Raw genomic sequence first — 17,497 nt, 5'->3', positions numbered from 1 at the left:
TGACCCAACTCACCTCCAGGCTGTGTAAGGGCTATTTGACCAAGAAGGAAAGTGATGGAGTGCTGCATCAGATGACCTGGCCTCAACAAACCACCGAACTCAACCCAATTGAGATGGTTTGGGATGAGTTGGACCTCAGAGTGAAGGAAAAGCAGTGCTCAAGTGCTCAGCAATTGTGGGAACTCCTTCAAGACAGTTGGAAAAGCATTCCAGGTGAATCTGGTTTAGAGAATGCCAAGGGTGTGCAAAGCTGTCATCAAGGCAAAGGGTGGATACTTTGAAGAATCTCAAATATAAAATATATTTTGATTTGTTTAACCCATTTTTGGTTACTACATTATTCCATATGTGTTATTTCATAGTTTTGATGTATTCACTATTATTCTACAATGTAGAAAATATCATAATACAGTTGCTTCTTCTTTTAGTTGAGTTTAGTCACATAATTTCTCAATTTGCAGTAAGTCAGCCAGTCAGATGTTCAGCCAGACTTATTAGCCACTCCTTTTGCCCCATCTCTTTCAACCATACAGTTTTTCAATTCCTCACCAATCCATGACGCATTAACAATTCTAACAGTTTCGTAACAGGTGCATGTTTATCAATAATTGGAAGAAGCAATTTCATAAATTCATCAAGTGCAGCATCTATCAGACCAACAAATTTTTTTTTTTTTTTACATCATCCACATAAGAGTCACAGCAAAATATTTTGTTTAATCTCATATACACTATTTTAGGCCCAGCTTTTGGAGCTTTGGCTTTCCTGTATATAGCCACTATATTGTGATCACTGCATAGCAATTTATAGCAATGTTGCAATTTGTATAGTTTGTAACCTAACTTTTAAAAGTGCTTCCTCGCTGCTTCCTGTGCCTCATTCCTTCACCACGACTGCCAATCCGTTACAGCTACACAATAAAAGTATAATAAAACATATTCAAATATGATGATATGATAAAATATAAAAGTATTCACACCCTTTCACTTTTTCCACATTTTGTTGTGTTACAGCCTGAATTTAAAATTGATTGAATTGAGATTTTGTGTCACTGGCCTACACACAATGCCCCGTAATGTCAAAGTAGAATCATGTTATGGGTATGCTTATCATCGGCAAGGACTAGGGAGTTTTTTTTTACAACAAAATTAAACAGAATAGAGCTAAGCACAGGCAGAGCTTGAAGAATTTTAAAAAGACTAATGTGCAAATATTTTACAATCCAGATGTGCAAAGCTCTTAGAGAATTACCCAGAAAGACTCAAAGCTGTTATCGCTGCCAAAAGTGATTCTAAAATGCATTGATTCAGGGATGTTCAATACTTATGTCAATTAGATATTTCTGTTTTTTAATTTTCAATAAATGTGCAACATCTAAAAACATTTTAACTTTGTTATTATGGGGTATTGTGTGTATATGGTTGAGGAAAAATGTGCAATAAGTCAACGAGTATGAATACTTTCTTAAGGTACTATACATGTAACAAAAGTATGCAAGAGGTGGAGCTTTCTTTGCATAGGCCTATTGTTACATGTATAGACAAGAGTCTGCTGAACTACTGTAAATTCCGGACTATAAGCCGCAACTTTTTTCCCAGGCTTTGAACCTCGCGGCTTAAACAATGACGTGGCTAATATATGGATTTTTCCCGCTTTCAAATTTTTTTTCTCCAAAAAAACATTCTGTGATGTGCTCAGTTTTTTGGCGGCATGAAGCTTTCATTAGACCAATGAAATTGCCAAACGGGTTAAGGTCAAAAACTTTTTTGTTTACTGTTTAGATTAAATCGAGCGCTCTCAAACTTCCCATCATTCTGATTACGGTAGTCATTTTGTCACCCTCATCATGGCAAAGACACGGAGAAATGCATATGATGCAGCTTTCAAGTTGAAGGCGATTGATCTGGCTGTTGGAAAAGGAAATAGAGCTGCTGCACGGGAGCTTGGTCTTAATGAGTCGATGATAAGACGTTGGAAACAGCAGCGTGAGGAATTGACTCAGTGCAAAAAGACAACTAAAGCTTACTGCTATTATTTTATTTTTTGTTACAAGCCGTGTTTCGTTAAAGCATATTTATTTTTGTTACAAGCCGTGTTTCGTTAAAGCCTATTTATTTTTGTTACAAGCCGTGTTTCGTTAAAGCCTGTGTAAAGTTCATTTGTTTCAATGTACCGGTAGGCACCTGCGGCTTATAGACATGTGCGGCTTATTTATGTTCAAAATAATATATATTTTTTAAATTCAGTGGGTGCGGCTTATATTCAGGTGCGCTTAATAGTCCGGAAATTACGGTAACTAACCTGTATATAATGTGCATTGTTCAATGTGTGTAATGCTAAATGTATGTCTTTACCCTTTTACACTGTAAACTGATAAAGGTTGATTTTTATATACAGTTGAAGTCGGAAGTTTACATACACTTAGGTTGGAGTCATTAAAACTCGTTTTTCAACCACTCCACAAATTTCTTGTTAACAAACTATAGTTTTGGCAAGCCGGTTAGGACATCTACTTTGTGCATGACACAATTCATTTTTCCAACAATTGTTTAAAGACAGATTATTTCACTTATAATTCACTGTATCACAATTCCAGTGGGTCAGAAGTTTACATACACTAAATTGACTGTGCCTTTAAACAGCTTGAAAAATTCCAGAAAATGATGTAATGGATTTAGAAGTTCTGATAGGCTAATTGACATAATTTGAGACAATTGGAGGTGTACCTGTGGATGTATTTCAAGGCCTACCTTCAAACTCAGTGCCTCTTTGCTTGACATCATGGGAAACTCAAAAGAAATCAGCGAAGACCTCAGAAAAACATTGTAGCCCTCCACAAGTCTGGTTCATCCTTGGGAGCAATTTCCAAACACCTGAAGGTACCATGTTCATCTGTACAAACAATAGTATGCAAGTATAAACACCATGGGACCATACAGCCGTCATACCGCCCAGGAAGGATACGCGTTCTGTCTCCTAGAGATGAACGTACTTTGGTGCGAAAAGTGCAAGTCAATCCCAGAACAACAGCAAATGACCTTGTGAAGATACTGGAGGAAACAGGTACAAAAGTATCTATATCCACAGTAAAACGAGTCCTATATCGACATAACCTGAAAGGCCGCTTAGCAAGGAAGAAGCCACTGCTCCAAAACCTCCATAAAAAAGCCAGACTACGGTTTGCAACTGCACAAAGATCATACTTTTTGGAGAAATGTCCTCTGGTCTGATGAAACAAAAATAGAACTGTTTGGCCAAAATGACCATCATTATGTTTGGAGGAAAAAGGGGGAGGCTTGCAAGCCGAAGAACACCATCCCAACCGTGAAGCACAGGGGTGGCAGCATCATGTTGTGGGGGTGCTTTGCTGCAGGAGGGCTGGTGCACTTCATAAAATAGATGGCATCATGAGGGAGGTAAATTATGTAGATATTTTGAAGCAAAATCTCAAGACATCAGTCAGCAAGTGTCACACCCTGGCCGTAGAGAGGGTTTTTGTTCTCTATTTTGGCTAGGTCAGAGTGTGGCTAGGGTTGGCATTCTATGTGCCCTTTTCTATGTTTTGTGTATTTCTTTGTTTTGGCCGGGTATGGTTCTCAATCAGGGACAGCTGTCTATCGTTGTCTCTGATTGGGAGCCATACTTAGGTAGCCTTTTCCCACAGGGTTTTTGTGGGTAGTTAATTTCTGTTTAGTGTTTGCACCTTACGGAACTGTTTCAGTATTCTCTTTGTTATTTTTGTTTTAGTGTTCAGTTATTAAAATAAGCATGAACACTTACCACGCTGCGTTTTGGTCCGATGATTCCTCCTCTTCAGACGACGAAGACTGTTACAGCAAGTTAAAGCTTGGTCGCAAATGGGTCTTCCAAATGGCCATTGACCCAAAGCATACTTCCAAAGTTGTGGCAAAATGGCTTAAGGACAACAAAGTTAAGGTATTGGAGTTGCCATCACAAAGCCCTGACCTCAATCCTATAGAAAATATGTGGGCAGAACTGAAAAAGTGTGCGCGAGCAAGGAGGCCTACAAACCTGACTCAGTTACAGTAGCTCTGTCAGGAGGAATGGGCCAAAATTCACCCAACTTATTGTGGGAAGCTTGTGGAAGAATATCCGAAACGTTTGACCCAAATTAAACAATTTAAAGGCAATGTTACCAAATATTAATTGAGTGTATGTACATTTCTGACCCACTGGGAATGTGATGAAAGAAATAAAAGCTGAAATAAATCATTCTCTCTACTATTATTCTGACATTTCACATTCTTAAAATAAAGTGGTGATCCTAACTGACCTAAGACAGGGAATTTTTACTAGGATTGAATGTCAGGAATTGTGAAAAACTGAGTTTAAATATATTTGGCTAAGGTGTATGTAAACTTCCGACTTCAACTGTACACTGCATTCGGAAAGTATTCAGACCCCTTGACTTTTTCCACATTTTGTTAATAAGTTACAGCCTTATTCTAAATGGATTAAATAGTTTTTTTCCCCTCACCAATCTACACACAATACCCTCATAATGACAAAGCAAAAACAGGTTTTTAGAAATTGTTGCTAATTTATTAAACATAAAAAACGGAAATATTACATTTACATAAGTGTTTAGACCCTTTACTTTGTTGAAGCACCTGGCAGCGATTACAGCCTCGAGTCTTCTTGGGTATGACGCTACAAGCTTGGCACTCCTGTATTTGGGGAGTTTCTCCCATTCTTCTCTGCAGATCCTCTCAAACTCTGTCAGTTTGGATGGGGAGCATTACTGCACAGCTATTTTCAAACACAACAATCTAGCTGAGAAGTTAATGACAGACTGTAGAAAAGGTCATTCAGAATTGTTCTATTATTTCTGCACATAAAGTTAATCATAACAAATGTTTGCCAACATTCATCTGTCTTTTACTGATAGTCAGACAACATTCTTGACAAACTTAATTTATTAGAGGAAAAGGGTCCTATAATGTTAGGGTGCTAACCAGTCAAATCCCCTCCCCTCTTTGTCCTAATGAGATGCCAGTGGTGAGGAAGAAAATGCTGGGAGAGCATCCACCATTTCACATCAGGGAGCTTCTGTCCATCCCACCATCAGTGCTCAGACAGGAGGCCATGTCATTTCCCCTGCACTCACTGGCTGCCATATTGATGGTCCAGTTAACATCAGCATCCATGTGAACTCTCCAAGTGCTGGTGAATAATATCATATGGTGTTTCATTCTGATTCTATTACCGTACAGGGTTATTACTATTCTATTTCTCTTTCACAATTCAGTTCATGTTTTTTTTTTTTATTGAATTGTGATTATGTAAAACATAAAAATAAAAAAATGAGTTTCCATGTTTTCATCTGACAGCGACGATAAACTATCGTGATTATGTCTCTGTTAGAGTGCTGCATAGAAACCTTACTCTTTCTGTTTTAGGAGAGGTTGGTGTTGAGGAAGCGCCAGAGAAAACATCTACAACTCAGGCTGCTTCTCCAGCCAACAGCAATGAGACTGGAGGCCTTGTTATTGCCACAGCAAACCCTGCTGTAAACTCTACAGAAGATGGTAAATAATAAGAGGAGACACAAAATTAAAGTGAATTAATTGAATCATTTTAGTTTCTGTTAATTTTGGTAAATATGTTTTTTTTGTAAATATATATTTTTTTCTTGTCTTAAACTGGTTGTATTGGATTTGAAACTCATATTTTGAATTCACTGCTAGGTCTCTCAGATGGGTATGTTATGATGTGCCAACAAAAACTCCAATCCAATCTGTGGAAGAACTGTCAACGTGTATTTGAGGGAGTGGCTAAGCAAGGCGTTACAAAACTTCTCAATGAGATCTACACAGAGCTCTACATCACAGAGGGTGGAAGTGGAGAGGTCAATCTCGAACATGAGGTGAGACAGATCGAGGCAGCATCCAGGAAACGACCAGAGACGCCTATCAAATGTAATAACATTTTTAAAACCTTACGCGTACAAGACAACCAAATCAGAACTGTGTTAACAAAAGGGGTTGCTGGAATTGGAAAAACAGTATCTGTGCAGAAGTTCATTTTGGATTGGCTGGAAGGGGAAGCAAATCAGGATGTCCAATTCATCTTTCCCCTCCCTTTTCGGGAGCTGAATTCAATGACTGGGGAAAAACACAGTTTGGTAGATATTCTTCATGAATGTATCGAAGATGCAAAAGGGATTGAAAAAGAGTTTCTCAACCACCTTTTTATGACATTGAAAGGATCAGGAAATTACAGTGAGAGCAAGTACAAAGTTTTGATTGTCCTTGATGGTCTGGATGAGTTTCACATGACTCTAGACTTCCAGAGCAAGAATTGTAAGTATGATGTCACAGAGCCAACCTCTGTTGAAGTGCTGCTGACGAACCTCATCAAGGGAAATCTGCTTCCCTCTGTCCGCCTGTGGATAACCTCTCGACCTGCTGCATCTAATCAAATTCCTCCTAGGTATGTTGACCTGGTGACAGAGGTACGAGGGTTCAATGACCCACAGAAGGAAGAGTACTTCAGGAAGAGAATCAGTGATGAGAACCTGGCCAGCAGAATCATCTCACACATAAAGACATCAAGGAGCATCTACATCATGTGCCACATACCAGTCTTCTGTTGGATTTCTGCTACAGTTCTAGAGAAAATGGGTGAAGAAAAGATTAGAGAGATGCCAAAGACCCTAACTCAAATGTACACACAGTTTGTAGTTGTCCAGGCTAAACAGATGAATGTGAAGTATTATGGGAAATGTGAGACAGATGCTCATTGGAATCCAAAGATCATACTATCACTAGGAAAATTGGCTTTTTGGCAGCTTGAGAAAGGTAATCTTGTTTTCTGTGCAGCAGACCTGAAGAAGTGTGGCATTGATATTAAAGATGCCTCAGTATACTCAGGAGTGTGCACAGAAATATTTTGTGAGGACTTTGGTTTGTATCAAGAGAAGGTGTACTGCTTTGTGCATCTGAGTATTCAGGAATTTCTTGCTGCTTTATATGTGTTCCTCATATTCAACAACAACAATGTAAATCTCATGGCAAAACAGCAATCCATCATCAGAAAAATGCAGATCATGTTCAGATATAAACCTGCCATCACCTTCCACAAGTGTGCGGTACATAAGGCCTTACAGAGTGAGACTGGACACCTAGACCTTTTTTTCCGTTTCCTTCTGGGTCTATCAGTGGAGTCCAATCAGAATCGTTTAAGAGGTCTACTGACACAGACAAGAAGCAGTTCACAGAGCAATATCGAAACAGTCAAGTACATTAAGAAGAAGATCAGGGAGAATCCCTCTCCAGAGAGGTGCATCAATCTGTTCCATTGTCTGAATGAACTGAATGATTATTCTCTTGTGGAAGAGATCCAAAGCTACCTGAGCTCAGGGAAACTCTCCAGCGAAAAACTATCACCTGCCCAGTGGTCAGCTCTGGTCTTTGTGTTGCTGACGTCAGAAGAGGACTTGGATGTGTTTGAACTCAAGAAATACTCCAGATCAGAGGAAGGTCTGCTGAAGCTGCTTCCATTGGTCAAAGCTTCTAGAACTGTGAGGTAAGTACCTGGATATTTAAATACTAATCATCCGACAGAAATATTATTTTTTACAAAATAATGTTTTATTCACTACTATTCTCAATTGACTTTATTAATTTAAATCAAACAAACATTTTATTTGTCACATTGGCCAAATACAACAGGTGTAGACTTTACTGTGAAATGAGAGCTTATGAGCCCTTCCCAACAATTCATAGTTAAAAAATAAATAGTAACTAGAGGAATAAAATACACAAGAATGAAGCTATATACAGGGAGTACCAGTACCAGATCAATGTGCTGCGGTACGCGGTATTTGAGGTAGATATGTACGTAAAGGCAGGGTAAAGTGACTAGGCTTCAGGACAGATAATAATGAGAGTAAAAATAAAGAACTGAGTAGCAGCAGCATATGATGTGTGAAAGTGTGTGTGTGTATGTGTGTTGTGTCGGTATGCATATGTGCGTATGTTATGTGTGAATGTGTGTGGGTTTTGTTTGAGAGTGGCAGTGTAGTGTGTGTGAGTGAGTGAGTGTATATAGTGTGCATACATAGTCGTGTGAATGTGCATAGATTCAGTGCAAGATAGGGTCAATGCAGATAGTCTGGGTAACCATTTAATTAACTATTTAGCAGTCTCATGGCTATTTAGCAGTCATTTAGGAAGGTTACCTTGGAGTTATTGTTTGATACCCTTTCCCCAGATCTGTGCCTCGACACTATTTTGTCTCTGAGCTCTACGGAGATGTTTCAAGGGACAATGGTTGTCAGCTTGAAACATGTTGGAATTACAGACTGGGACAAGGATAGATTGAAAATGTCCGTGAAGACACTTACCAGCTGGTCTGTGCATTCTCTGAGAACGCACCCTGGTATTCCGTCTGGCCCGCCTTGCGAGTGTTTACCTGTTGTTTTACTCTCATCGGCCATGGAAAGAGATCACACAGTCATCTGGAACAACGGGCTTTCGTGCAAGACTCGGGTGTTGTTTTCCTTGAAGCAAGAATAAAATGCATTTAGCTCGTTTGGGAGTTCTGCGGGCATCTCACGGCTGGGTTTGTAATCCGTTATTGTCTGCAAGCCCTGACACATCCGAAGAGTGTTGGAGCCTGTATTGTCCTTTTGCATGTTTGATGTCTCATCGTAGCGGGCTTTCTTGTATGCGTCCATGTCCGTGTCCAATTCCTTGTAAGTGGTAGCTCTAGCCTTTAGCCCAGAACAGATACTGCCTGTAATACATGGTTTTTGGTTTGGATACGTTCATATAGTCGCTGTGGGGACGACGTCGTCTATGCACTTATTGATGAAGCCCGTGACTGATGTGATAAACTCCTCAATGCTATCGGATGAATCCCCGAGCAATTCCCAGTATGTACTACTAAACAGTCTTGTTAGTGTTTTTGTTGTAACCTGTTATGATTTTCTTTTTTACACATCATTTAGGCTGAACCATTGTAACCTCTCAGAAGGATGCTGTGAAGTGTTGGCCTCAGCTCTCAACTCCTCTTACCTGAGAGAGCTGGACCTGAGTGACAATGACCTGCAGGATTCAGGAGTAAAGCTACTCTCTGCTGGACTGGAGAATCCATACTGTAAACTGGAAACACTAAGGTCGATGTTCCTGTATTTGTTGAATATCGTGTGAAAAAACAACATATGCTTCTGCCATTTTCTGTATTACTAAATGGTAGCAGTGTGTGAAGTCTTGATCAACTCTCTACAGGCTGTCAGGCTGCCTGATCACAGATGAGGGCTGTGTTTCTCTCGACACAGCTCTGAGGTCAAACCCCTCACACCTGAGAGAGCTGGATCTGAGCTACAATCACCTAGGAGACACAGGAGTGAGACTGCTTTCTGCTGGACTGGAGGATCCACACTTGAGACTGGAGAAACTCAAGTATGTAGAGGGTTTGTATAAATCCATATTAAGAAATTATACCTTTGTTCTGAGTTATGCGTTATGTAGGCGTGTGCATATGTGCGTCACTCAAAACAATTATTCTATCTCTACAGTATGGAAAATGGTGGAGAGTGCAGGATCAAACCTGGGCCTAAAAAATGTGTGTTGACTGCAATGAAGAATAAGTGTGTATTTCATGTTGACTCAAATGTTGGCTCTCATTCTATGGAAGCAGAAATCAGAGCTCAATGGGTTATAAGCAGTACATTATATTTACAGTGTAGCACAGTAACTACAAAGTACACTACCGGTCAAAAGTTTGGACACACCTACTCATTCAAGGTTTTTTCTTTATTTTTACTATTTTCTACATTGTAATAATATAATAATAATAGTAGTGATATAGTATATATAGTAATAATAGTGAAGACATCAAAACTATGAAATAACACATATGGAATCATGTAGTATCCAAAAAAGTGTTAAACAAATCTAAATATATTTTATATTTGAGATTCTTCAAATAGCCGCCCTTTGCCTTGATGACAGCTTTGCGCACTCTTGGCATTTTGACCGGTAGTGTAGCCTAACCCACACATTGCTGAAGAGCCATGGCTATCTTTCTTGTTTTGTTCATGATATAACTATAACTATCAAACTACATGCAGCACATAGCCCATACCTTTCGTTACATCATTTATTGATGAGGCTATTTTCATTGGTTATTTATGGTTTGTCGTCATGTGTTGCATCGAAGGAAGGACCTATCATACTGCAAGAGCAGTGCAGCAGCCCCTACAATAAAATGTGAGCTCATTGCAGCGAACTCCCCCAATTCACCACTAAGCTGTGAATTACAACTGTATTCCAGAATACAGTGTTTGTGGCATGTTATACAGTGCTGCATGTAAATTAGGGACAGTTTCAATGAACATTGATGCCGTTTACAACTGAGAATGTCTTGTTTGCTTCTCTCCTTTGCTTCTTCTGTTCATATGCTAATAATGAGACACACCCTGAAGTTTCGGCAGGTAAGAGGGTGCACAGTGATGTTAAAAATATACCTCTTGATGATCTGTAAAATACGTATTGTGTCCTGATCCCCACCAGATGCTTGTGAGCTCACACTGGACCCAAACACAGCACACAGACTCCTCACGCTGTCTCAGGAGAACAGAAAGGTGACATGGTTGGAGGAGAAGCCGTATCCTGATCACCCAGAGAGATTTGAACAAAGGGAAATGGTGCTGTGTAGAGAGGCTCTGTCTGGACGCTGTTACTGGGAAGCAGAGTGGTCTGTTAGGTCTTACATGGGAATGACATATAAAAGAATCAACAGGAACAAGGGGGATGATGACGGTGTGCTTGGATCCAATGACAAGTCCTGGAGTCTGCACTGCTCTGATAAAAGTTACTCTGCCTCCCACAATAAGAGTGCCACTGACATACCTTTCCCCTCCTCCAGCTCCCACAAAGTAGGAGTGTATCTGGACTGGCCGGCCGGCACTCTGTCCTTCTACAGTGTCACCTCTGACACACTGACCCACCTCCACACATTCCACACCACGTTTACTGAGCCCCTCTATGCAGGGTTTTGGCTTCTTGAGTGCAACACCTCAGTGTCCCTGTGTAAGGTAAAATAGCTTCCTGTGTCCGGTGGAGTCTTCTTCAAGGAGTTCAAACTCCTATTAAATGCTTAGTCCTGGTGCCCAAAAACGCCAAGGTAATTACATTTACTTTTGATACTTAAGTTTATTTAAAACCAAATACTTTTACTCAAGTATGACAATTGGGTACCTTTTCCACCACTGATTGTCTGTGCAAATAGTCTAAAGGTGCAGGTAGATGCAATTACAGTATGTGCAGATAGACAGCCAGGGGTTAGCTGTTCAACAGTCTTATGGCCTGGAGGTAGAAACTGAGTCATTTTCTATTAAAGTATCTTGACTTTTAATCAACTATGACAATTGAGTACTTTTTCCACCACTGCTAAAGGACTATCGCCCTGTAGCACTCAGATCTGTAGCCATGAAATGCTTTGAAAGGCTGGTCATGGCTCACATCAACACCATTATCCCAGAAACCCTGGACCCACTCCATTTCGCATACGTTTCCTCAGATGACGCAATCTCTATTGCACTCCACACTGCCCTTTCCCACCTGGACCAAAGGAACACCTACGTGAGAATGCTGTTCATTGACTACACCATAGTGCCCTCCAAGCTCATCACTAGCTAAGGACCCTGGGACTGAACACCTCCCTCTGCAACTGGATCCTGTACTTTTTGACGGGCCGCCCCCAGGTGGTGAGGGTAGACAACAACACGGGGGACACAGGTGTGCGTGCTTAGTTCCCTCCTGTACTCCCTGTTCACCCACGACTGTGTTGCCACGCATGACTCCAACACCATCATTACGGTGGTGGTAGTCCTGATCACCAACGGCGATGAGACAGCCTATAGGGAGGAGGTCAGAGACCTGGCAGTGTGGTGCCAGGACAACAACCTCTCCCTCAACGTGGGCAAGACAAAGAAGCTGAACATGGACTACAGGAAAAGGAGGGCCGAGCACGCCCCCATTCACATCAACGGTGCTGTAGTGGATCAGGTCGAGAGCTTCAAGTTCCTTGGTGTCCACATCACTAAAGAACTATCATGGTCCAAACACACCAAGACAGTCGTGAAGAGGGCATGACAACACCTATTCCCCCTCAGGAGACTGAAAAGATTTGGCATGGGTCCTCAGATCCTCATCGAGAGCATCCTGACGGGTTGCATCACTGCCTGGTATGGCAACTGCTCGGCCTCTGACCGCAGGGCACTATAGAGAGTAGTGCGTACTGCCCAGTACATCACCGGGGCCTAGCTTCCTGCCATCCAGGACTTCTATACCAGGCGGTGTCAGAGGAAGGCCCTAAAAATTGTCAAAGATTCCAAAGATTCCAGCCACCCTAGTCATAGACTGTTCTCTCTGCTACTGCACGGCAAGCGGTACCGGAGCGCCAAACAAACAGCTTCTACCCCCATGCCATAAGACTCCTGAACAGCTAATCAAATGGCTACCCAGACTATTTGCATCCCCCCCTCTATGATGCTGCTACTCTCTGCCATTTTAATTGTAGTGTTGACATTTAAAGTCATTTGTTTAACATTGAAATGTATCAACAAGACTATTCAGCATTATACAGTGAAGATACTTCTTACTCAAGAATTGATGGATGGTTGATCCTCAAATAGATATTTGCTGAATTCAGTGTTCTCCATCAATTGAAGCTTCTTAGTTGTGCTGAACACTAGACAAGAGGATGTCAAAACATAACAAAACAAAATATGGATAAATCTTTCCGGACCTTACAGGCTGTCGGTCGATAAATCCAGACAAGTTACCACATAGATCATCCATCCATCCATCCATAAAGATAGCATCAGAGTCTTCTTCAGGGAAGATGTTTCAAATAGATATGGCTGCAGTAGTATTATTCTATCAGACATTCCAGTAATCAGTTATCTGGATACTGTGTGAGAGAGAGAGAGATACATTTTGGCCCCTCAACGGCTGAAGGGCGTACTGGCCCTTAAATCTTTGTCCTTTGTGTTTTCCTTGTGTTCCTGGGCCATTTGCCATGCAGTCACTGGCATAGCACAAACCCCTGCAGCTCCCGCAAGGCAGGGGGGCCCACAAGTTTTGAGGGCCCCAACCGTCCAAAAAGGAAAGGGAAACTTTATTTTTATAAAGGAAAATATTTGTTTTTGGAATTTTCTAAATACTTTCAATATTATTCATTTCCATGTCAGCTCTATACCTGGAAATGCCCTTGTCCAGAGCAAAGGATCCAAATTCCAAACTCTCCAAAAAAGTGTATACAATCCTAAAAAGTGTCAATAATGGATATTAACTGAAATATGATCATATATAATTTCATGCAATAGCCCTCTCTGACTTAAAAAAATATATTTATCTCAAAACTTTGATTCCTAAAAGATATGTACGGAGATTTGGTGAACTCCATCAGATTTGTCTAATGAGCAGGGTCAGCTACCCCCCGTGTTGTTGCGCCTTGTTCATGTCCTCATTACATGTAGTGCAACAAGACCACTCATGGTCTGTAACGTTCTCTACTTTTGGTAGGTTTAAACAAACAATATTGGAATCACCATGGTCATAACCATAAATGGTCAACCCTATCTGCCTGATAGATTAAAATAGAATATGCATTTTGGTTCAAATATGTTACATTTAATTAGGTTTTAGAGTCATAAAGCAACTGAGAAAAAATGACATTTCTACTGTATATACCACTCCGTAAAACAAAAACTTTGTCAGATTTCTGTCTAATGTCAACTCCATCAGAGTGCTGAAAGATCTGATAGAATAGTTATGTTTTTAGTGGGATTTTTTAATTAATAATTTTCCATATTTCCATATCATTTTCCATATGTTTCTACTGAGCTTTAATTTTTAGAAACACAAAACAGACATATTTTTGCATCTGTTGTCAACTCCGTCAGCGACTTGTCAACTCCGTCATCGATGGCTAACCCGCTTAATATACATTTTTTTCAAAAATATTGTAATCACTGTTCTGCAACATACGCTTAAACAATTGAAATATTTGCTGTTCTAGGCCTAAGGGATAATGTTTGCTTTATAAATGTTGTTTTATGTTTAAATCTAGAAAAACATGCCAAAATGCTAACGACCAGGGCCGAAGTTATCAGCGGGCCTTAGGGGCCTGGCCCACCATTACTATACCTCCTTGCCCGTCCAATAAAATATTGAAATATTGATCATTAAATTTGACTGAGACGCATCAATCTCAGTCATTGTCCCTAAGGCAGGCTACATTGGCAGGAAGGCAGGCTACAAGCTTAGGTCTGCATAATATGCCCATAAAAATGCATTGGGCTAATTCTGGACAGATTTTGGCTAGAGTGAGCCTTCTCACTTTGCCTCTTCCTGTCTGCTGAAACTATCACTGGAGAAAGCATCAGAGCGAGCAAAACAGCACCCCTCTGTCTCAGTATGTGTAGTAGACCATGTATCTGATTCTGCCTGGACAAAAAGAGTATGGCATGTCATACTATTTCTGGACGGACAGGATCAGATACAAAACCATTTGTATTACATATTTTCAGCCTCCTGAGGGGGAATAGGTTTTGTCGTGCCCTCTTCACGACTGTCTTGGTGTGCTTGGACCATTTTAGTTTGTTGGAGCACGCACCGCTGAGGTGCCTCCGTGTTGAGGATCAGCGTGGCGGATGTGTTGTTACCTACCCTTACCACCTGGGGGCGGCCCGTCAGGAAGTCTAGGATCTATTTTCAGAGGGAGGTGTTTAGTCCCAGGGTCCTTAGCTTAGTGATGAGCTTTGAGGGCACTATGGTGTTGAACGCTGAGCGGTAGTCAATGAATAGCATTCTCACATAGGTGTTCCTTTTGTCCAGGTGTGAACTGGTCACCATAGCAGCACCCACCTGTAGCACGCGATCCAGCAGGTATATCTCTCTGGTCACCCCCAAAGCCAATTCCTCCTTTGGCCGTCTCTCTTTCCAGTTCTCTGCTGCCAATGACTGGAACGAACTACAAAAATCTCTGAAACTGGAAACACTTATCTCCCTCACTAGCTTTAAGCACCAGCTGTCAGAGCAGCTCACAGATCACTGCACCTGTACATAGCCCATCTATAATTTAGCCCAAACATCTAACTCTTCCCCTACTGTATTTATTTATTTTATTTTGCTTCTTTGCACCCCATTATCTCTATTTCTACTTTGCACTTTCTTCTACTACAAATCTACCATTCCAGTGTTTTACTTGCTATATTGTATTTACTTTGCCACCATGGACTTTTTTGCTTTTACCTCCCTTATCTCACCTCATTTGCTCACATCGTACATAGACTTATTTTTCTACTGTATTATTGACTGTATATTTGTTTTACTCCATGTGTAACTCTGTGTTGTTGTATGTTGTCGAACTGCTTTGCTTTATCTTGGCCAGGTCGCAATTGTAAATGAGAACTTGTTCTCAACTTGCCTATCTGGTTAAATAAAGGTTAAATAAATAAAAATACATTAAAAAAGGGCAGTGTGGAGTGCAATAGAGATTGCATCATCTGTGGATCTGTTGGTGCAGTATGCAAATTGGAGTGGGTTTAGGGTTTTTGGGATAATGGTGTTGATGTGAGCCATGACCAGCCTTTCAAAGCACTTCATGGCTACAGAGGTGAGTGCTACGGGTCGGTAGTCATTTAGGCAGGTTACCTTAGTGTTCTTGGGCACAGGGACAATGCTGGTCTGCTTGAAACATGTTGGTATTACAGACTCAGAAAGGGAGAGGTTGAAAATGTCAGTGAAGACACTTGCTAGTTGGTCAGCGCATGCTCGCAGTACACATCCTGGTAATCCGTCTGGCCCTGCGGCCTTGTTAATGTTGACCTGTTTAAAGGTCTTACTCACATCGGCTGCAGAGAGTGTGATCACACAGTCGTCCGGAACAGCTGATGCTCTTATGCATATTTCAGTGTTACTTGCCTCGAAGCGAGCATAGAAGTTATTTAGCTTGTCTGGTAGGCTTGTATCACTGGGCAGCTTTCGGCTGTGCTTCCCTTTGTAGTCTGTAATAGTTTTCAAGCCCTGCCACATCCGAAGAGCGTCGGAGCCGGTGTAGTACGATTCGATCTTAGTCCTGTATTGACGCTTTGCCTGTTTGATGGTTCATCGGAGCAAGGGCGAAAGTCTGATATCAACTTTGGAGGGAACAATTACATGAAAGTTTCTCAAGAGCAATTCCTGAGAGAGACACCAAAAGTAGTGCTGTAACACATAGCCTACATTGTAATATGTTAAATGTATATTGAGGAACCATAATTACTACTACTGGATAATTGATAGGTAGTTAACTGAAGGGTTGTCCCAACTTGTTCAACTGTTTAAATCATTATAATACTACTAATAATAATAGCTATAGCAGTGTTCCTTATCAGTCCAGTATGTATTTAAAACCAGAAATACCAAGAAAGGCCAGTAGGGGCAATGGTACTGTACACTGTATATGGGTGCAGTTTTAGTAAATACAATGCAATCTCATCTAAAAGAATCTCGACTGAGAACCATCACAAAGTTGGTCTCAGTATTGAATTGACCTTTTAATTGTACTTTTTCTGATACATTTATATAGTCATTAAATATGTGCCACTGGCCTGAGTCTACTACAATAGCTTTACAAGAACAAAAAGCTCAAAATAAGTACAGTTCTAAAAGCGAAATAACTACTTCAATGAATAACCCAAATAAATCAACGAAAATGTCCTTCTAAAATACTTATTCATTGTTCAGTCAGTGTCTCAACTCTTCAAACAATAGCTATGGACAAGTATGTCACACAAAGTATGCCATTTTAAATAAAATAACATAAAATGAATCATTAGTAAGTGTACTGTCATGTACTAAAAACTGAAAACTATTAAACAAAAGAACAAATATCATAGTATACAGCAGGGGTTCTCAAACAGGGTACTGTGGACCCCCAGGGGTCCCTGGTGTAATTGCAAGGTGTGCGTGAAATAAAAAGGTGCAATGAACGTGTTCAGTACCACAAGGATTCCAGTAACTTTACATATAATATAGAGGGGGTGGAGGTCCCTGAGGACCACTCAAAACCCTGCCCGCTTTGCCTCAAAATATGCAGGGGTTCCAGTACCCGAAAAAGGTTGAGAACCACTGCTAAACACACTACTGAACAAAAGAACCAAACCAATGTTTGCAGGTTTCAATGGATCCAACAAATTGCTGGCAGATATTTTCCCTCTTGTCCAGCTTGTCTTTATGTACAATACTGACATCTACGCCGTTCAGTCTCTCTTGGCCTATGCTAGCCCGTAGCCAAGTCTTTAATAACCTGCGGAGTACACTGAAACTCCTCTCAGCCTCATATGAAGACTGGCACTACAAACAAAATTCTGATCAGCACCTCAACTTGGTCAACCCCGGCACCTCCAATGGAAGCCTCCTGAGGACCTCTGCTGTCTCACCACTGCTGCTACAGGGGTATTTGTTGCGAAAGAGAG

At 40.8% G+C, this 17,497-nt stretch overlaps 1 protein-coding gene across 1 annotated transcript; it reads left to right on the top strand.

Annotated features, from left to right (window-relative positions):
• Window positions 1–4,261: 4,261 nt before the first annotated feature.
• LOC106564843 (NLR family CARD domain-containing protein 3) lies at window positions 4,262–15,512 on the top strand. The gene is made up of 7 exons (XM_082958881.1): window positions 4,262–5,187; window positions 5,421–5,549; window positions 5,709–7,548; window positions 8,975–9,142; window positions 9,255–9,428; window positions 9,545–9,591; window positions 10,542–15,512. Exons 3-7 carry the CDS (start codon window positions 5,729–5,731, stop codon window positions 11,072–11,074), a joined length of 2,742 nt encoding a protein of 913 aa, XP_082815007.1. The 5' UTR covers window positions 4,262–5,187; window positions 5,421–5,549; window positions 5,709–5,728; the 3' UTR covers window positions 11,075–15,512.
• Window positions 15,513–17,497: the final 1,985 nt, after the last annotated feature.

This window comes from Salmo salar, chromosome 12, assembly GCF_965601325.2.
Source record: "Salmo salar chromosome 12, fSalSal1, whole genome shotgun sequence".
NCBI lineage: Eukaryota > Metazoa > Chordata > Actinopteri > Salmoniformes > Salmonidae > Salmo > Salmo salar.
The sequence above is the reverse complement of the archived record's forward strand: the minus strand, read 5'-3'. Positions and strand labels throughout refer to the sequence as shown.